The following is a 22,942-nucleotide window of genomic DNA, read 5'->3' as shown; positions in this document are numbered from 1 at the left end:
CCAAACCTTAATATTTTAGAACGGATCCTGCGCAATGACTGTGACAGTGGGAGGCACCTCACGGTGTTAAGGTTACGCTGTTCTCTTTCCCTTCCCAAGTTTCTTCTTTGTTATCCTGCAACTGCAAAGCTCCACCCTCATTCTCACTCATCCTCCATTCACAATAATAACAATCTTCTTGATGCCTTTGTTTCATTCCATTGCATGCTCCATGAGAATACTAACTACCCCACCCATAATAACTCAATTTAATCAGATTTTAGGATCCCTTGTGAAGATCAAGCACTACCCCACTGTTATTGCAGACCAAAAAAAAAAACTACCCCACTGCTATTTCCCTTTCCAAGAAATTGTAATTCAGGGGAAAATGCAAATCCAAAGTTGAAGGTAGTACAACTTGGATTAGACATGTCACATGAGGAAGCAGAATTGTGATTGAAATTTAAAAAGAAAAAGCATTGTTGTAATCTTTATCAGGAACAACTCTCATTGATGTATGTAATTCTGTAGTTATTATATCCTTACAAAATCCCCAATTTGAGAAGATAGAAAAATCACTATAACTCTTACTATGAGGCAAATGTACTCAACCAAGTCGGTTTATAATTTTGGCAATTTGGCATAAAGATTAAGAAGCATGCTTTTTTCTTTAAAAAAATGTTGCCTTTTGAGCTTCCTTTTGTAAGATTCAGGTTTCTGGATTTTCATTTATTTGCAAATTATGAAGTTCTCAACTATGTTTGCTATCTGTCACAGCCTTTGTTGATTAGGATATCTTGATAACTGATTGTTTCTCATCAGTGCAATTTAAAAGAGATACTCTCCACCCCTCTACCGGGTTGGAAATCTTTACTGTTATATAAAATATAAATTAGTGAGGATAGCAATTGCTTTCCCACAAAAAAAAAAAAAGAAGGCAGGTACCAATAATAAAAAGAATTGGCTAACCATTAAATGATTTTCAGGATTCCAATACAAAAAAGTATGCCTCAGATTTTGTACAGCTTCAAGTTTGTTTTTTTCCTCTCAACCGATGAAATTGATCACTGAACTATTTATCTTTCAATTCCTTGGGTTGAAAATTTTCCATGATCTTTTCCCTTACTGCTCTAACTTGATTCATATTCGACTATTCAGCCATTGAATTATGTTGCGAGTGATATCCTCTCGTTTAGGTTCAAAAAGGAGGTCATGTGCAAAGCCTTCATACAATTTGATAGTTTTGTCTGTTGAGGATGCTTGTTCATACAATTTTTGAGAAGCATCAGGATCAGTAACAGAATCAGCATGGAGAACTTGAAATGGAAACTCTCAGTTTTCTGAGATTTTGTTGCAAGTAGCTCGTAGTTCGAAGAATCTCATAGCCGGTACGTACTCTAAGAGATCCTGTGCATACTAATGGATCTGAATATTTAGCAATTAGAGCGTCCGGATCTCGAGAAACTGGCAACCCCTTTTTATATGCAGAATTACATTGATATGTTGGCAGCAAAAATGAAACTATAGGCGCAAGTGCCTGTCATGAAGAAAATATAGAGATCAAGAGTAGTTCTATTCACTGATGTATATGCAAGTATGCATTGTTTTATATATCTGGTGTAAATGAAGATGCAGAATGTATGTATTTATAATCAAATAAGTTGGATGCATCCAGCAGGGTATTCTCACCACCAAAATTGGATGAGAAGGCTCCACTCCAACTGCTGGTGATGTGAATGTAGCACCAACTATGCTAGCTTCAACCTTTGGATCAAGCAGTGCCTACAATATATTTAGCAGGGAAAAGCTGAATCAATTTTGTAGTCATTAGGTCCTGGACAATTTTTTCCCCAAATGTAAGTTTCAAGAGTCATATTTTATATAGACTAAATAGTATACATACTGACATTGTAAAAGGTTTTTACACTGCTAACCAATCAGAAATTGTCATGTTTAGTAATTTTGTTGACTTTTAAAATAATTACCATAACAATCATTCCTAATGTAATTTAATATCTATGATTGGTTGACAGTGTGAATAGTGTCAAAGCGTAGAAATTAAACTCTTTATACAAGCCATACCTTAAGAGTAATGGCTGCACCTGTTGAGTGTCCATGGCAGAAACATGGAAGTCCATGGTTTTCATTTAGAATCTTCTCAAGAAATACTTTCTGTTTATCAAAATAAAATAGTGTATATCAGAACATATGTAGTTTATACAGTAATGAACCCTAAAAATGTAACATTCCATTTATCGTAGACTAAATTAAAAAGGATTATTATTTATAAATAAATAAAGTTTTATAAAATGATAAGGTTTTTTATAATTAAATAAATAAGGAGAAATAACTTTATTAATTAAAATAATGATTTTAGAGAAAATAAAGAGTATATTTTATTTATTCATTTGATAGAGAATAAAATATAGTTTGTTTTTATAAAATTATAAAAATAAATAAATAGAGTAAATAATAAGTTGTGAGTATCATTGTTAGGTCAATTTTCACACCGATGCCTCTTCTTCTCCTCATTTTGTTCTCCTCATTGAATATAATGATTTCAATTCAGTAACACCTTGGTTAGATCAACAATTAGCAAAATTTGGCTTAATCTCATTTCATGCATCCCAGAATCACCTATTTTACTAAGAAATTTTGGAGATAAAAACAATCACATATTACAACAGCAATTGGTAAGTAGAGCTGTAACCAGGGCTATTCTGTTCAGGTAAAAAAAACCCAGTAAAATTGTTTGGTTTCAGGAGCTACAATTCTCTAAATCACTCCAATACATCAGAATGCTAAAAGTTCATAACATGAGCTGTAATTTGGTTTCAGGAGCTAGTTATTGATTGACCATGTTCCAGTATAACAGCAACTTAGCAACTTTTCACTTCACATGAATTCGCAGTCATCACGCCATTGATACCCCCCCCCCCCCCCCCCAAAAAAAATAAAAATTGTGAAGTTCAGCATCTTCTAACATGAAACACTGCCTGAAAGTTTTGATTTTCATCGGCTGATGGATTGAGCAACTTTGCTGCTATAACTAGAATCCTAACCATTTTGCATTTTCTTCATTTTCTTTTTCAATGCCTCTTCGAAGTTGCTGCTTGACAGTGAAAGAACCTGATTAAGGAGTAACTTCACTCCAGATTTTTTCATAATTACAAATCTAGGCTTAATCCTTTCCTCTAAACTGTATCCAAAATATTGAGGGAACTTAACCAGATCAGATTTTTGGTAACCTGTGGTCAAAAAGAAATCCCATTTTGGAATCAGATTCTCAGTCAAGCTGAAAGTATACAAGGCTCCATATCTTGAAATCATGGTCCCAATTTCTTCCAAAGTGTATCCCCTCTCCAAGAAAAATGTTGTTATAGGCTTTAGGTTGGCCTCAATGCTAAGACCAAAATTCTGTGGACATCTGAATAGAAGAATCCCAACATCAACCCCCAAAGAACAGAAGTAATTAGCCGTTGGTCGGAGATTGTCCTCTACACTATAACTAACGATATTGGGGCAACGAGTTAAAATCTTACCAATACTCTCTTCTGAGAGGCCAAATTCATGGAGAAAATCTATGCTTTCCATCACTTTCTGCCTGCTATAAGTTAGCAGGGCCGGGAAGCGATAGATCACCTTTGGCCATTGCTTCTTGTCAACTCCCAAAGATTCTAAGAACTTCATGGCGGGTTTAAGATTTTCAGATAGACTGATTCCACATAATTGAGGCCTTTTGCTGAGGATAGTGGGAATGTGCTCTTTTGGCACTCCAAGTTCAAGAAAAAACTCAACTACTGGCTTAATTTTACCCTCCAAGCTATAGTAGGCAAAAGATGGGAATCGTCGTGTGATACTCCTTATCTGCTCAATATCCATACCAAGTTCCATGAGATAGACAATATGAGGGCGGAGATTGCCACCATCTGGGTCCATCGCGCTCACTCGAGACACGGCTTTAAGCTTCTTAGAGTCTAATACTGGACTAGAAGGAGGAACTGGCACATCTGATTTATCCTTAACAGGTGGATTTGGATAGTTTTCCACTACATCCACTAGAAGGTCTCCATGCTCTTCAAAAAGAGACTCAAGATATGGGATTAGAGAGTCCCTGATCTCCAGAGTTGTAAGCTCTCTACCTGTTTATGTCAATGAAACTGTGATTAGCAGGATCTAACGAGGACGAAATTTCAAATTAAAGTAACAAATAATTGTGACAGAACCTGCGAGATACCAAGATTTGTGTTTAGAATGAAGCTTTGAGACAAGGTGATCAATGAAAAGATCTGACTTGTTGATGGTTCTAGCAGCGACCGAATTGCTCAAACCTTGTTTCTTCAAAAACAAGGTTAATACAGCCTTGGCTTCTTCCTTTTCTGCTGCTAACAGAGTTGGAGACACCACTTCCAAATTCAATGATCCATCTATGCCTGAGCAATAAGCACCACCAATCCACCATGAAAGGTCTATGCTTATTAGAATGGTGCATAAACATTATGCCAATTGCAACATCTAAAAATGAAAAAATGAAAATGCTAACCAGATTTTGCCTGGCAAAAGAAGACCTTTGCAGGAAAAGAAAGTTGAGTCCTGATGTAAAAATATTCATGAGGGAAAAAAAGGTTCAAGTTTCTATAATATCATAAAGAAGAAAAAAAAAACAGATATAAGAGAATGGAAAATCCTTGTATCTGCTAATAGACAACAAGACAGAAGAAAAGAAAAGGAAAGCAAGAATATGACGGAGTAGTCAAAGCTATTTACAGTGCGTTTGAGTAAACAACTTAATTAAGCGTTTGTTGAATAAGTGCTTATAATATAGTATTATGCATAAGTTATTTCTATAATCAAAGAAAAAATAGGATTGAAGTGTTTTCATACAAGTTAGAGAGCTTACTGAAAAAAGCTTATGGACATATCATAAGCCATTTTAAGTTCTCTTAAACATATGCACAAGTGATTATTTCATAAGATAAGTCCCCTATAAACAAGCTCTTCCAAATGCACCTAAGGCATTTCGAAGAGCTGATCGGAGCCTATAAAAATGGCTCTCTGTTTAACTTATTTTAATAAGATTTCACATGAAAATTGTTAACATAAGTTTTTTTTATAAATAATTTTAAATCCTCCTACTTGCTATATATAAAAAGTATTAAATTTTTTTAGAGCAAACTACATTGATACTCCTGTGATTTTTTCGAAATTCACAAAACACACCCCTACTTTTTTTCTCCTACAATAACCCCTTAATTGTTTGAAATACACTGCATTGACACTCTCTATTACTCAATAAACACATTGCATCTTGTATCCATGTAAGGAGGTTACTCTGGAGTTAAAAAGACAGGGGTGCATCGTGCGAATTTCAAAGAAACAATAGAAGATGTCAATGTAATTTACTCTTTTTTTTATGTTTCCAAGACATTAAATACTTTTTTTTATTGTGTACTTATTTATAAAGCTATTCTTCTTAACTTCAGAGGATATAACATTACTCTTCTTTATAACTTAAGAAGTAACCAAACTTGTGAATAAGCTCATAAGTACTTCAGAGAATTCTTATTCTGCATCCACAAACGCAAATACACCACCCCATGACCATGAGTTTCCTCTCCTCCCTCTAGGCCTATTTGAAATTGACAGAAAAAAAAAATGAGCTATAGAAGAGTGAGGAAAAAGGGTACCTTTTGGCAAAGTGAGAGAAAAAAGGTGTGCAAGGAAAATGGTGGGGTGTTTGAATTGAGGTGAAAGTCTTCATCTTCGTAGGCTTGAGTTAGTCACTGTGATATGGCAAATGAAAAAGAAAGGTTTATTATTTATTGCATCACTGCACTGCGCCAGCAACAGACAATGGACAGAAATAGAATCACTGGAGATAAGGTAAGGTATATGTTGCAAATAAGATACATATACGGAGTTATGTCAGTGATTCCTTTACTAGGATTTTTTTTTTTATTCTTAATTTCTTTCTTTTTTAGAATGGAATTTTTAAATTTTGTCTATGTACTGTAGTGATTTATGATTCATATGAATAATTTTTAGTTTTAATCTAAATATATTATTAAAAGGGAACGAAACAAGTTAATTAAAAAATAGTTGTCAATTGAATTTTTAATCAATTCTTTAAAATTCATTGTCAAAGAAAATTGCTTTTATTTTTAGAGTACTTTATCTAGGCCTGAAAGTATAATAAAATGAATAATTCATTTTAGTCTTCACATTTTATTAGACTAATTCATCCTCCCGAAAGTATCCATTTATTTTTTTTTTTTGGAAAGAAAAAAGTACCCATTACTCTTACATATTTTCTTATGCTAAGTAAAATCAGATTAAATTTTTAAAAGATAGAAGTTATTAAAAAAAATTATTGGAACAAAATTAAAATGCAGCCACGTAAGGCACTACGTGCCTGTATTTCCTAATAACAAAACAATATATCACGATGAGATTTTTTTTAATAGAGACGATGAGATTTATTTAAAATTATAGAAATAAGCAAGTTTTCACATGCATGGAGGTTAAGATGCTATTAAAAGTTACAGGCAGACTAGTCACAAGAGTTACTGCACACAAGAATGAGGCATTCACTTTTTTTTAATACATTTTATAATATATTTTTTAATTTTTTTTCATCACATTAATTATTTTGTTTCACCTTCTTTCTCCTTTCTCTGTATGCCTTTTTATATATCATATAAAAAAAATATATAAATACAATTTTCTCATTTAAGATTTCAGACAAAGGGAAGACTTCAAACACGTCAAGTCGTTTACTCAGTCAAAAGGAGAAAAATCAACGAATGATATTTATTATTAATTAAGGATAAGACTTTTACACGATAAAATAATGATAGAAAGATAAAAAAAAAAAAAAGTGGGTGAAAATATAATAGAGAGGAAGACAAAAAGAATAATGTTATAGAATCTGTTACAGAAATATATTCTACAAAATTTTCATTTTTATGACCAGACATAATTTTGTTGGAGGTAGTTAGAATTATTATTAATAACAAAACTAATATAATTTTTAAAAAGATATTATAAAAAAAGCCGTAGAAAAAATGATAATTTCTTTATTTTTTTAATATATTTTGGGAAAAAATCAAAAACAAAGTATAGAAATATGATATAACTTAAAATTATTAATTATTAATATATATGAATTAAAAAAAACAACAACCATGGACATTTTTTATCGGGGATGTTAGCCGCCGTTGCCAGCTGGTGGCCACATAACAATTCTTATTTTTTTTGTCAAAAAAAATAATCTTATTTTTGTACTATAAAGTGGTTGGGTAGGGACTTAGTGAATGAAATACAAATTAATGTTGTCGAATTCTGGTGGACCAAGAAAGACTTAGTGTATTTAACTGATCCCATTGTTTTTATCTTCTCACAACTTCTCTCTCTCTCTCTATTTACACTTCTCTTCTGTGTTTCTTAGAAGAATTAAGATGGCTACCTTGACTGTACCTCCAGTTCCTCCTTCCCCCAGAGATGATGCCATGCAGCTTTACCGTGCTTTTAAGGGTACCCTTTTCTCTCTACAATTTTGTTGATTATGCTTGTAAATTGTAATCATGCCTTAGAACTTTAATTAGGTAGTTATTTGTTTGAAACTTCCCCTTGAGGAAGATGCTGTTGCTGGACATAAATATTCAAGTTCAATTTCATGCCAGCATTAATTTTAATCTAATGTTGTATCAACCTATTTGCATGCAATGGAGATATAAGGTGGATTGGATGGTTAAGGAAGAAAGAAAGAAAGATGTGAAAGATCGCGGATTCGATCCCTCTGCTAACAAAACTAACATTCTAACAAACTATCATTTGCATGCATGCTTTAATTTTGAAGTTTGGATACAAGCCCTGACTGCCAATGTTGTTTACTTGTTATATGATGTTAATTGCTAACTTAAAGAGTATTTTTCATCTTATTTTTATTTTTCAAGAAAATGTACCTTGTGAAGAGTCTTGAATGACTCTTCTTAGTTCTTACAAAGAGATTTTTGTGAAGAGTCTATTTCTATTGCTCCAGATTTACTCTACCTTAACTTGTACCCTTAGATCCTTGAGTTGAGACCTTTAATTTCGTTTTGATCCTGTGTTATCACAGGATTTGGGTGTGATACAAGTGCTGTTATCAATATACTTGCTCATCGAGATGCTACACAGCGTGCCTACATCCAGCAAGAATACAAAGCAATGTATTCTGAGGAACTTTCCAAGCGCTTAGCTTCGGAGCTTAGTGGAAAGTTAGAGGTACTAAATTACTAAAATAAACTAGATTTATAACTTCGTGTTGCGGAGGTGTTAATTTGCTTAGTTACAATTAGTAAGTCAGTTAAAAAAAGGACAAGGAAGCATGTGAAAAAGCTGGTACAACTAACAAAGAAAATATATATATCCTTAATTGTACACATAATATCATCATTTGAGAAAAATAAATGGTAGTATCTTTTTTTGAACACTAAATGCTACTATCTTAAATTAGACACATATTGGCTAAATTAACAATGTTAGTTTAGGCTGATGTGACAAATGTTCATATGATGTGGCATATTTTACAATTTGCCATGTGTCACCTAGTTAATCAAGTTAGTATGATAAATTGACCTAAGGATCAACTAGGTCTAATAAATACACTTTAAGGGACTAACGTGAAATTTTTTAAACTCAGTAGACCAAACTAAAACCAAAAACAAGATGGAGGAACCAAAAATGTATTTTAGCCAAAATAAATAGATAGATTATACTTTATTGTATGTCATGAAGTGTATTACCTAGTGATCGTGGTCACATTATTCATTTACTGTGTATATAAAAACACCTATGTATAGATAACAAAATCATAGGTATCTTAAAATTTAGAAAAATGGCTAAATGTTTCCCAATACTTCTGGTTTGTCTTATATTTTTTCTGTTAATCAGACTGCAGTTCTGCTCTGGTTGCATGACCCTGCAGGACGTGATGCAACAATCATTAGGAAGTCTCTAACAGCAGACAACAAAACCCTTGAAGGTGCTACTGAAGTTATATGTTCACGCACTCCATCGCAGCTACAATATTTAAAACAGATCTATCATTCTATGTTTGGTGTTTATCTTGAGCATGATATTCAAACAAACACCAGCCCCGGCGATCATCAAAAGGTGAGGTTTCTGTCTGTAACTTTTATGAAAGGAACTTGAGCTATCGTGAATTAGTCATGTCAAGGGATCTTAAGTTTACAATCTGAGTGGTGTTTGTCTTGACATGACATTAAAACACCTATGGGGATGCTTAAAAAATGCAGTTTCTCATTGTCCTTGTACGTGGCTTTTAGGAAAGACACCTTAGCTATCACAAATCTGTCACATTAAGGGTTCTCTTTGTCAGCTGAAGAATTCATAATTATTCCTATCCTACTTCCTAAATAGTTCTATTATGGGCAGTAATAGGTATTCATGTAGAGTTTTCCATATCTCTTGTAAATTTACAATAGCTCATGCTCAGCAATTTTTAAATGGATCACAGTGTTATGGTAAGGCTCTCTAATTGGCTTCATTTAAGACTATATCCATATAGGCACTAAAATCATCTTTGGATCCATAATATAGGATTGACTTCGATTGACTGATCAACATTTTCAGTTTAAAGTTAACTGTGAGAAGGGATATTGCTTCTCATAGGATAGGATGCAAAAATTTTGTCTCATGATTCTTTGATTGCTTTCATGATCACATCCATGAGTTCCTTTCAAGTTATTAAAACAATGGAGCTGTGCTGCTTGTTATTGATGCTTTTGTGTATAAAACTTGCTTCAGCTCTTGCTTGCATATATAAGCACACCTCGTCATGAGGGCCCCGAGGTTAATAGAGAAATTGCTCAGAAGGATGCAAAGGGTCTTTACAAAGCAGGGGAGAAGAAACTGGGAACTGATGAAAAGACTTTTATCCACATATTCAGTGAACGGAGTGCGGCGCATTTGGCTGCCGTCAGTTCTTATTACCATGACATGTATGGTCATTCACTGAAGAAGGTATCTTGAGCATTTTTTATTTCTTTATTTAATTTTATTCTTTCTTGGAGGTACTTTTCTGGTGCTTATTCAATATAAATTTATCAGGCAGTAAAGAATGAAACATCTGGGGCCTTTGAACATGCACTTTTGACAATAATCCAATGTGCTGTTAATCCAGGAAAGTATTTTGCAAAGGTATTCCACTACACTGCAACTGTTGGTAATTGCTTCTTGTAGTGTTATGGGAACAATTTTTTTGTTCAATGACAAAAATAAGATACTTATGCTAGGCTTATTCTTAAAAGAATTAAATTGACAAGGATGTTGGAAAAGTATTTTACTATATAAAATAACAGTGTGTTTGTGTTACAAGGCAGGGAACTATTATGAAAGGTTTTAGGCCTCTTTGATTTCCTTCTCATTTTTTTATTTATTTTAAAAATAGTTCACTAAAACAATTTCACATTACTCAACTATCAATTTCTCATCCAAAATCTATTAAGTTCTGAAAATTGTTTCCAAAACAAGCGTTTTAAAAACAAAAAAATAGAAACAACTGAGTGATATTTTCTCATTTTCTTCTTCTGTTTTCATCTTATTCAACCTCAATTTCACACTCTATTTTGTGCCTTGCACCACCCTCCACCAGCTGTCCCAGTAACCTTGTTTGCTTGCATTTTGAAAACTGAAAACAGTCTCTGAAAAAAAAAAAAAAAGAAATCAAACACACCCTTGGTATTCTGAAACCAATTTGTCTTTAGTCATTTAGAGTAACATCTTTACTTCAAGGGCATTTAGAATAAGCAGATTGTATTAGCCGGGTCATTTGGATTCGTATAAGTTGTGGTCATTGGTAGCATATTGCATTATATGAGTGTTTGCTTGCTTGTAGTGATTTGTGCTCTATTATCTGCTAGTGGCCAAAAAAGCCAATATTGTGGGAATTGATTCTTAAAATATGTGTGTGTGTGTGTGTGTGTGTGTGTGTGTGTGTGTGTGTGTGTGTGTGAGTGAGTGAGTGAGAGAGAGAGAGAGAGAGAGAGAGAGAGTCATTTGATTCTTGCAATATGAATGAGAGAACCTTTTAAAATGTGTTACCACCATGCAGGTGTTGCATAAGGCGATGAAAGGCTTGGGGACTGATGATTCCACACTCATTAGGGTCGTTGTGACAAGGACTGAGGTTGATATGCAGTATATCAAAGCTGCATATTTAAAGAAACACAAGAAGACTCTGAACGATGAAGTACACTCAGAAACATCCAGTCACTACAGGACTTTTCTTCTCTCACTTTTGGGCCCTAATCACTAGCCAAGATGTTCAATGATGTAAGTGGAATAAATTCACCCTTGATGTGTAAATTTGACTGTTTTTAGTGCTTTGTGATCAATGTAGCCGACAACTTGTAGAATAAGGCCTTTGTTGTTGTTGTTGTTGTTGTAGTGCTTTGTGAGTGTTAATTTATCAGCCTATAGCACAGATGAAGATTTGTTGTGTATTATTTAAGTATGCTTAACTATTTTCATTTCTTGTTTCAACAAATCAAACATTGACAATCAAATAGAGGTTAGAGAAGCTACTATTTTCCATTCAACCTTACATAGATGATTGATATTAGTTTTACTTAAAATTAAGCTTGATTGTCTATGCAAGATTGAGGGGTAAACATTAGTTTATTTTAACATCTTCATACAGTCTTATAAAATTAGACCCGCATAACTATCTATAATTTGTTACTTTTTAGAACTATAACTATAATGCAAGGCTAGGGGTTCTTTTGAGATTTCTCTGCTACAAAATATGGGTAATGTTTTTCTCACTTGCCATAAGATCGAAAGGGAAGGAAAAGTGAAGATAGAGAAAAAAGTGAGAGATGTTATAAATAGGAGTTTAATTTTCACACATTGTAAGTACAATTTTTTTTATATATTGTTGATTAATTAGAAATCATTTTAAGAATGATTTTTAAGGATATTATTACCAAAATTAATAAATTTATGATATATAATTATTTGTGATTATATGATAATAAAACAATCACGTTATAAAGTATTTAAAATCGTAGTGTAGATGAGAAAATTCACTGGTTTTAACTTGTCGGCCCAAATTATGCACACAAACTCATTCCATTCACAAGTCTTCTACACGTTTATAATGAATATTTATATATAAATTCTTAAACAGTTTTCCTTGACTAATGTGAGACTTATTCTCTAAAAACTTTATTTTTTTTAAAAAAATACTAATTCACACGACAATTTGCATATAAGAATACGTCATGGACTACCATTTTCATCTAGCTTGCATGGGTTTACCTTCGAGTTCTTCTTTATTAATTCGTTTCAGCCACTCATAGTTGATGGTTCTTTCTATTACTCCTCAAATTTCCTTTTCTACCATAGAAATTTATGACTTGAACGTCCACACTATTTACCCATTTTCCTCCTTTCCTCTGGTACAAGATACAAGAGGCTCGTCACCAATAATGACACAAATGTTTAACAATTTTTCCTTAAGATTGCTAATGGGCCAGTGGGGAGCTAGTATAAGGGCCCTGCTAGGCACACCTCAGCGAAATTGCTGGTACACCAGCAATTTCGCATCGGATCATCTCATAGAGATTATCTTGATCCGTATGAAGATGATCCGTGACTTTTCGATTATTAGCACAACACTCTAATCAACTGAGCTAATGAACCAATTACATTATAAAATAAATAATATTATTATACATAACACTAAAATTTCTAATGTATATTTATTGCGCATGTAAATTTAAATAATAAATTTTGTGATAATTAATTTTGATATAACTCATACAAATTATATAATCCGTATTTTTTTTATAAATAAAAAATATTTACTATTAAAAATTTTAATATATTAAATTTTTTAATAGTAAATATTTTTTACGGATTAAATAATTCATATAAGTTATATCAATATTAATTGTCACAAAATTTATTATTTAAATTTACACATGCATTAAATATATATTAGAAATTTTAGTGTTATGTATAGGTACATTATTTATTTTATAATATAATTGGCTCATTAGCTCAGATGATTAGAGTGTTGTACTAATAACCTGAAAGTCACAAGTTTGATTTTTGCTTGAGCCATTAATTTTAAATTAATTCATCACAAATATTTTTCAAAAAAATAAAAAAAAAACTTTTGAATTGGACTTATAGATCATCTGATACAACCTTTTACGAAAGGGCAAAATTAGAAAAATATGAAATTGATGGGTGTACCAACAATTTTCGCTGGATGCTAGTATAAACATATGCATATTTAATTTGGGCTCTTTGAGAGTACCTGGTCCAAGAAGAATTATATTGGTCCATTTTTCTTATTAATGCATAAAAGTTTTAAATATTATTTTAAGATAATAAAATATATGTAATAGCATAAAAGAATTTTATGTTATCATATTGGTCCATTTTCTTAGTAATGTGTAAAAAATTTAAATATTATATTAAGAGAAAATAATTTGTATTAATAACATAAAAAATTTATAGTATCATCTCATCACAAATTAACATGTATATATATATTATACCTTAAAATTATAATTTGCAATTGATTAATGATATAATTTTTTTTACACTAACAACATATAAAAATTAAACTCTTATATTTAAAACAAAAGATGATAAGGATAATTTGAGTAATTCAAGTGTAAAATTAGTTGACTAATAAGTTTTAGAATAACGTCGAAGTGTTGCCTTGTTATTTTTTCTTTTTTCTGTAAAACAGATACTATTATACTTTGCAAAAGCATATCCAAGCATGCACCTAGTCTTGCATTTATGTTGCTTTGGATCTTTCTTCATAGGTCCTTAGCGTAGAACCCGTGGTTTAAATAGGATTAAAAATGTTATAGCTTTATTTAAGGAAGAAAAAAAAATGGCATTCCCGTTCGTCAAAGTCTTAAATATTTTTGTAAGACAGGTTTTTCTTTTTTTAGAATAAGCTTAATAGTTCATATATAAATGCAATAGATTTTAAATTTTGTTTTACAGTGTGCTAATTTTCTCCCTTATTTACTAAATATTTATTTATTGGCAAGAGATCAAGAGTCCATGATCATGAATAGTAATGGTACATAAATATGCTTAAAAAAATAAATAAAAAGATAAATGCATTGAAACACAATCAAATGGGGCGCCATAATTAAGATCTGTCTTTCGCGCCTCTTCTTTCTTTTTTTCTTTTGAGAAGTCTTTAATTCGCTGACAAATACGTCTTGAAAGATAAAAATATAAAATTTAGTTCATGAAAGTGTAAAAAATGTGATAAATATGTCCTGTTATTAACTTCCTTCCGTTACCGTTAGTAAAATAGCCTACTTGGCATGGAGGGACAAATTTGTCACTGAAATAATTGTCAACATGAACATATTTGTCATAATATTTTTTTTTACTTTTTCGTTTTTCCACTCCGCTGACAAATGCGTCCTTGAAAGATGAAAAAACAAAAAATTAATCCCTGATAGTATAAAAAGTGCAAAAAATATATCCAGACGTTAATAATTGTGACTAATTATTATTATTATGTGTTTATAATTTATTACTCCTATTTGTTTAGTATTTATGCAATATATTTTTAAAATTTTCTTTTAATATATATATTTTTATTATTTTGATTTTCTTGTCAAACCTTAATATTTGCTGTTAAATTTTTTTATCTTATACCTCATATTTAGATTGAAAATAATGTGTCAAGAATTTTGAGTAGAAAAAATACAACCGGTCACGGAACCAAATTTATTTATTTATTTATTTTAAAAAGAGAATTTGATCAACTTAAAAAAAACAAATCTCACAAAATTTAAACTAGATAAAGTTAAAGTAAAATTATAAGTTTTTTTTCTTAATTATATATATATATATATATATATATATATATATATATATATATATATATATATATACACCTCAAATATAAAAGGCTTTCATTTTTTTAAATGATAACTCAATTTTTTTATATCATAATTACCATTTAAAAAATGAAAGCCTTTTATTTCTTGGAATTTTTTATTTCTTCAATTAATTATTAATCTTTATTACGTACCTTATCATAATATGTCAAATGGAATACAAGGTTGTTAGAGCCCCTAAATCAACGAGAGGTACAACTCTACATCCTAAAAGCAAAGAATAAACCTCTGTATTAATTTTTTTGTTTTAAGGTTAACCTCTATATTAGTTTGAGAATTATTGTATTTTTTTTATTTAAATTATTTGGATTCTTTATTTGTTAATAATTGTTTTCATTTCATCCAAATTATGTATAATAAGTATTATCTCGAATGAAAGCACATAAGATTTATCCAAGGGATTCCTTCATATATATATATTATTGATTAAGAAAAAAAAACTTATAATTTCACTTTAGCTTTATCTAGTTTAAATTTGGTGAGATTTGTTCTTTTTTAAAATAGTTGATTAAATTCCCTTTTTAAAATAAATAAATAAATAAATTTGGTCTCGTGGTCGGTTGTGTTTTTTCTACTCAAAATTCTTGACATATTATTTTTAATGTATATATGAAATATAAGATAAAGTTTTTTTTAACAGCAAAGATTAAGGTTTGAAAAGGAAATCAAAATAACAAAAATATATATATTAAAAGAAAATTTAAAAATACATTACATAAATATTAAACGAATAAGAACAGTAAATTATAAACACATAATAATAATAATAATAATAATAATAATTAGTCACAATCTATTATTAACGTTCAGATATATTTGTCACACTTTTTATACTTTCAGAGACTAAATTTTATATTTTTATCTTTCAGGGGTATATTTGTCAGCGGAATGAGAAGACAAAAAATCAAAAAAATATTTTTTACACTAGATGCATTTGTCAGCGAATTATACATTGAGGGACAAAAGTGACTATTTACCCTTAATTATAACACACTTTTTAAAAAAAGATTACTAAAAATTATAAAATTAAAAGTGAAATTTATTAAAGTATGACTCATCAATTTGGGTTTTTCAATTTTGTGTAATAAATAATAAAGAATGTATTAAAAAGTATATTTCTTCTATTTCTTATTTTCTTATTGCAAATGTCTCTTCCTCTTAATCGAAAAATTAAAACTTCCTAGATGGAGTGTGTAACGATAATTTGATCTCTCTTTTTTTTATTATTATTATATTCACTCTCTTCTCCACTTTAAGAACAAATTTTTCCCATTTTAATGTGTATATTTTTTTATTATATTTAATGTGTATATTAAAACTTTAAGGTGGATCTTTTCTAGATTGGTCAGAAAAAAATTTGGTCGAAGGGAAGAACTTATGTAAAAAGAAATTGTGAAAAGGGATTTGTTAATGCTTACATATACATCCATTTAGGGTCATTCTTCCTACATCTAATAAATATCTTTTACACCCAACATATTTTTAAAAATTTCAACTTTATCATTTTCTACTTTTTCTTTTTTGTTCCTTTCTTTTCTCTTTTCTTTGTATAGCCTACGGATTGACAATCCGTAAGGCACTGTTCATTTCGAATTTTTGGTGCGTCCGTTAGTCTCCTCTTTCTCCTTCGCGAAGCTAGTGTTAGTATTGCTCATGGTGTGTGTTTGTTGTTTGTGGCTCCTTCCTAGTTTCTCCTCCGGTAGTTCCTTGTCATAAGGTCAGGGTCACTCTGTTTTGCGAGAACGCTCCAACCATATAAGATCAATATATACTTAAAGGAGCACTCAAATCGAATATCTTTACCCTAAGGCCTAGACTCCGAAGAATCCGTTAGGGTTTCACCTTCCTGATTCAGGTTCAACCCCTAAAACAATTTTTGCACACAAACACTGCTCATGAATTATACAATACCCATGACCTCACACTCGGTTTTCAAATATGTTTAACACATTGCACTACAATTTAACACTTTAGGTTCCTAACTAGGAATCATACATTTTCTCTTTAACATTGCGCATAAACATTTTTCTCAAGGTAAACACCAGTCAGATTATTGTATAATTCATAGCTCACACACACAAGTATTGCTACATCAAGTATTAATCACACACTTATTCACAACCAAATTTCACAATAAACAATTTTAACATATCACAACATCACAATCCATCATCACATGTTTACGTATATCTCACAAATCAACGCATGTTCAACTTTGCATTTATACTCAATCCCAATAACAATTTATGATCTCAAAGCAGCATGTTATCTCCCAATTTATCACATATTCAATTTATCACTTAGGCACAATTATAATCACAATTTCGTAATCCCAATATAACAATTTATCATGCCAATCTAGCAAACTTTGTCCAAGGTACAAAAAATTTATACAAAAATGTTTGACGTAATATCGGGAATAAAACCCCTCAAACAATTTAACATAATCATATCAAAATCAATGAATCAAAATCCTAGGTTAAGAACACAAAAACACAAAGATCACTCAATTTTATCAACCAATTCGCATCATGACATTAATTGGTCTGTCAAACACAACAATATCGTATTTATAATCTTAAAGGAAAAATTATAATTCAATAAACATCCCAAAATAAATCTCAATTTGATCTCGTAAGGATCCCTACACATGTTCATTATAACCTGATGAGGACATGACCAAGAGCAAAGGCAAGGATCCACTTGAAGGACTTGGAGGACCTATGACAAGGGCTAGAGCAAGGAAAACCAAGGAAGCTCTTCAACAAGTGTTGTCCATACTAGTTGAATACAAGCCCAAGTTTCAAGGAGAAAAGTCCAAGGTTGTGAGTTGTATCATGGTCCAAATAGAGGAGGACTAAATGACACACTTTGTCTCAATTTTAGAGTGTTTAGTTTGTCTAAATAATGGTCCAATTTTTGACTTTTGGCTGACCAAAAATATGTTTTGGGTTAATCAACTAAAAGGGCTTTAGTTAGTTTAGTTCAAGTTGTAATAAGGGCCCAATTGGCAACCTAGGCATCAGCCTTTTGGGAGACCAAATGGTGGTTGACTTGAGGACTATTGGGGGTGACTTTTGGCTGACTTTTGGTTCATATCATAACCCCAATTGCGATAAACTCATCCCTTGCCTCTAAGAGGACTCACGTGTGTAGTTCGACAATGATAGCGGCATCTCTAGTAGTTCCCTAAGATTCCTCAAGTTTTTTCTTTGTTTGCTCTCTTAGGGTTTCCAAGCGTTAGAGAGAAGGGAAAGCGATTGTAACCTCCATTTTACTGTCAATGTGTGAGACTAATTTCTCTCTTCAAAAATATTATTTTGTAAATTCCAACGGTGATGATGTGCCAAGTTGGGTTCCAAAGGTGATGTCAACATTTCACAACAATCCAACGGTTTACGAGTTCGAAATCTTAGTTTTACTCGAACAGGTTTTAGGTGTCTGTGTGAAAAGAGAAAGCTCAGTACGAGAGACATTTCATCTACCAGATACATTATCTCAAAAATCCCAACGGGCATTGTGTGCTAAAATGAGTTCTGAACCACGCTTCCAAATTTCATGATGATTTAACAGTTAAAGAGTCCAGAATCATCATTTTACTGAGATAGATTTGAGTGTATTCGAAAAAAAAAAAGATGGTTTTGGAAAAGGAAGAAAGGAAAATGGATTTGAGAGCAAGAGAGAGTGCAGATGTATCGTAAATGTAAAGAGTGACCCATTAAGTTTCTATTTATAGCTAGGGTATCCTGGGCCTTTTATTTATTCTACTTTTTTTATTTTATAAAAATGAACTCTATCTTATTTCCTATCAAATTAATAAATAAAATATCATTTTTATTTTCCTTCAAACCATTATTTATTAAAGTTATTTCTCCTTATTTATTTAATTATAAAAACCTCATCATTTTTCTAAACTCTATTTATTTTAAAATAAAAATCTTTTTTTAATTTATTTTATGAAAAATGAGGTGTTACAACTAATCCTTATGGTTCATATAGATTGTCAACCCATATGGATCATATAGATTGTCAACCTATATACGTTCAATACACATAAAAAAAACTCAAACAATATAACTCACGACGGCTCACAGTAGCGATAACAGAATAAAGGCGGACACCAATGACGAGCATACATGGATTGATGAAGATGAACCACAGATTGATGAAGAAAACCATGGATTAAAGAGAAGAAGATGAGAGAATTTGAGAGGAGAAATGAAAAACGCGTGAATGAATGATGCAGATGGACAGATTCTGAATCCGGATTTCACATTTAAGCATTAATGAAGGAGGGGAAAAATTAAATTTTCACTCAAAATGATAGGTGTAGAAGAAATGGTGTTGGTGCTAGAAGAAAATCCCGTCCATTTATTGCTCTAGCTTATTAGACAAAGCAAATGGCCCTAAACCAAAGAGATACCAAATATTTTTAGGAATTTTCTTTTGGTTGGACTCTGAATAGAATCACGACTCTATGACATATGACAAACCATAAAACTTACTAGTTTGTATTTTGAGAAAGAAACAAATGACCTAAAAAATTATTAATAGGAAAGAAAACATAAATCCTTGTACTAAAAGTAACCAAAAAATAATTAAAATGATTTTTTTCCTTCAACAGGGTTCAAACCCTAATTACAGGGTTGGCTTAAGGCCCAAGAAGCCCAAGCAAGGGCTTTAGGCCCCCTAAAAAAAGGCCCCAAAATTTTTTTTAGTACTAATATACCTCAAAAAATTTTATTATAAAATTTTATTTGAAAATAAATTTTAATTAAAATATTATAAGTAACTGTTAATATTTTTATTGGTACCGTAAGTAACAATGAATGAACAACAACTCTTCACCAATATCATAGCTTAATTTAGAAAAAAGAGATTTAATAGTTAATAGCTAAAGAAACCCAAAAACTTTTCTTTTATTTCTATTCTCTTTATTCTCTTTCTATTCAATTCTAATTTTGTCTTCTTTTCTCACTATCTCTCATACTTATTTGTCTTGTCTTCTCACCTGCTTCTTCAGTTTACTTGATTATTGTTTTACTTTGACACATTAGCTAATAGCTCCTCAGTACCTATTTGTTTATTCTCATTTCTTATGTGCATGTGTCTCTATTTGGAGGATAGAGGGAATAGTTGGCATTTCTTCCTTTTGAATGTGTCAATATTATTACATACTTACATGTTCCTTTATCAAATTATAATTGTCTTTTCTATTGAAAAGTGTTAATTTAATAATTTAAAATCTTATACATAGTAATAGTCTCATTATTGTATTGACAAATGACAAGTTTTATATATATTATTAAGCTTCTACCCCAAATCTTGATGAATTGCGAGATTGATCTCAAAATAAATTTATTTTTTTATTGTTTTATTAATGAATAATGATTAATCTCAGAATAATTTATGCTGGTTTAACAAAAAGGTTGAAATTTGGAAATTAAGTTTAAGCACTTATCAAAGAAGAAAAAGAGACTTGAGACTTCAAGATACTACGATCAAGTTCATTTTCTTGACAACCAGAATCAGGTTTTATTATTTTAGCTCATTCTTATTTTATATACTCATCTTTGTAGTGTTTTATATATTATAATTTTTAATTTCATACAAAAATATATAAGTATGTCAACTAGAAAATATGAATCAGGCTATTCAAAACTTCAGGAAAAGAGAAGAGTCGAGGCTTTAATTGCATCACAAAAAGGAGCTATGGATAAATTTATAAAAATAGATGAGAAAAATGAATTAGAAAATATAGGTGGGTGCTTTTTGAATGAAAGAGATAACAATTTAGATATAGGTGAAAGCAACAATAGAGAAGTAGTTAGTGATGAAGATAATTATAATTATGATTCTCAAACTCATGATAACGAGGAGGAGATTGGGAGATTAGATGATTCTACTTTTGAAAATATATATGATCCAAGTCAATGAAAGAATATTGATACGACTTTGAGATATTTATTAGTAGAAAAGGGCCCTATTAAAGTTACTGATATGGATTTCCCAAAGGATAAATATTCTAGACACTTTTCTTCATCAAATTACATTAAAAAATTTCCTAATGGAGAGAAACATGAAAGAAAATGGCTAATTTATTCTAGAGATTTGGATAGAGTCTTTTATTTTTGTTGCAAATTATTTAATGTTGTTTCTTATACAAGAAAACTAGCTAACGAAGGTAGTAAAGATTGGAAAAATCTTAGTGCTAAGTTGAAGAGTCATGAAATAGAGAATGGGCATATTACTACCATGAATGCATGGATTGATTTGGAAATGAGATTGGTAAAAAATAAAACAATAGACAAACATGTTCAAGAACAAATAAATAAAGATAGAGAACATTAAAGAAATGTGTTGTTAAGAATTATTGCAGTTGTTAAAACCCTTGGTAAAAATAACTTAGCCTTCCATGGAAAAAAATGAAAAGAACTACCAAGAAGCTAATGGAAATTTTTTAAGTCTAATTGAAATGATTGCAGAATTTGATCCAATCATGCAAGAACATATTCGTTGAATTAAAGACAATGAAATTCACAACCAATACCTTGGGCATAATATACAAAATGAGTTGATAAATCTGTTAGCATGCAAAATCAAAACAAAATTATAAAAAAAATTAAGGATGGGAAATATTATGTAATCATACTTGAGTGTACTCTAGATACAAGTCATCAAGAGCAAGTGTCTTTTGTATTAAGGTGTGTGGATATTTCATCAACTCCAATACAAGTTAATGAGTATTTCTTAGAATTTTTAAAAGTAGATGATACAAGTGGAAAATGTCTTATTGATGCTATTGTAGATGAATTAAAAATTGTTGGACTTGATATTAATGACCTTAGGGGACAAGGATATGATAATGGATATAATATGAAAGGAAAACATTAGGGTGTGCAGAAAAGATTCCTTGATATTAATCCTAGATCATTTTATACTCCTTGTCGTTGTCATAGTTTAAACTTAGTACTTTGTGATATGGCTAACTTTTGTCCTAAAGCTACATCTTTCTTTGGTGTGTTACAACATGTATACACTTTTATTTTCTTCTTTTACAAAAAGGTGGAAAATTTTACAAAATCATATACATAGCTTAACACTTAAATCATTTTCACAAACATGTTGGGAAAGCCGTATTGAAAATGTGAAAGCGGTAAGATTTTGAACTTTACAAATAAGAGATGTTTTATTTGAATTAGCTGAAGCTAGTGATGATCCTAAAATAAAAGGTGAAGTTGATTGTTTTGCAAATTATAAGCTTGAAAACTTTAAATTTTTGTTAGGCATGATTATTTGGTATGCCATTTTATTTGCAATTAACTTAGTAAGAATTTACAATCAAAAGATATGTGCATTGAGGAAGCTATTGAACAAATAAAAGGTCTTCTTTCATTTTTTGAAAAGTATAGGGAAAATGGATTTGAAAATGCATTGATTTTTACCAAGGAAATTGCTTTTGAAATGGATATAGAGCTTAAGTTTCATGAAAAACATATTAGTCTGTAGAAAGAAACAATTTCATGAAAATGTTGAGGATGAAATTGTAAAATCTCTTCAAGAATCATTTAGAACTGATTACTTTTTGTACATCGTAGATAAAGCAATTATCACATTTCAAAGTATATTTGAACAATTTAAAATATATGAAGATATTTTTGATTTTTTATTTAGTGTTAAAAAATTAAAGTTACTAGATTGTACACTTTTGAAAGAGAAATGCCTAAATCTTGAAAAATCTGTGAAACATAATAATTTGTTGGATGTTGATGGATTAAATTTATTTTCAGAATTAAATATCTTAAAGGAAATTATAGGATTGGAAAATAATAAACCAATTGACATTCTTAATTATATAAAAAGAATAAATTCTTTTTCAAATGTGTATATACCTTATAGAATAATGTTAACGATACCAGTGTCAGTTGCTTCAGCTCAAAGGAGTTTTTCAAAGCTAAAAATAATAAAAACTTACTTAAGATCAACAATGTCTCAACAAAGATGGAACG

The 22,942-nt window shown here is 30.7% G+C and overlaps 1 protein-coding gene, 1 long non-coding RNA gene and 1 pseudogene across 3 annotated transcripts; 1 reads left to right on the top strand and 2 right to left on the bottom strand.

Moving 5' to 3' along the window:
• Positions 1-927: 927 nt before the first annotated feature.
• LOC114425819 lies at positions 928-2,027 on the bottom strand. The gene is made up of 2 exons (XR_003669297.1): positions 1,669-2,027; positions 928-1,516 (listed from the first exon to the last, which is right to left on the bottom strand). It is a non-coding gene; the product is annotated as an uncharacterized LOC114425819 (long non-coding RNA).
• A 544-nt stretch (positions 2,028-2,571) lies between these two features.
• LOC114425818 (transcription termination factor MTERF5, chloroplastic-like) lies at positions 2,572-5,859 on the bottom strand. The gene is made up of 4 exons (XM_028392784.1): positions 5,667-5,859; positions 4,523-4,572; positions 4,206-4,412; positions 2,572-4,121 (listed from the first exon to the last, which is right to left on the bottom strand). The coding sequence occupies exons 1-4, from the start codon at positions 5,738-5,740 to the stop codon at positions 3,037-3,039; spliced, it is 1,416 nt and encodes a 471-aa protein (XP_028248585.1). The 5' UTR covers positions 5,741-5,859; the 3' UTR covers positions 2,572-3,036.
• A 1,440-nt stretch (positions 5,860-7,299) lies between these two features.
• Positions 7,300-11,587, top strand: LOC114368739 (annotated as a pseudogene). The gene is made up of 7 exons (XR_003657403.1): positions 7,300-7,344; positions 7,427-7,512; positions 8,099-8,244; positions 8,914-9,135; positions 9,790-10,005; positions 10,093-10,182; positions 11,096-11,587. The product of XR_003657403.1 is annotated as an annexin D5-like (transcript).
• Positions 11,588-22,942: the final 11,355 nt, after the last annotated feature.

This window comes from Glycine soja, chromosome 9 (genome assembly GCF_004193775.1).
Source record: "Glycine soja cultivar W05 chromosome 9, ASM419377v2, whole genome shotgun sequence".
NCBI classification, from domain to species: Eukaryota; Viridiplantae; Streptophyta; class Magnoliopsida; order Fabales; family Fabaceae; genus Glycine; species Glycine soja.
This window is presented reverse-complemented; position numbering and strand designations above follow the sequence as displayed.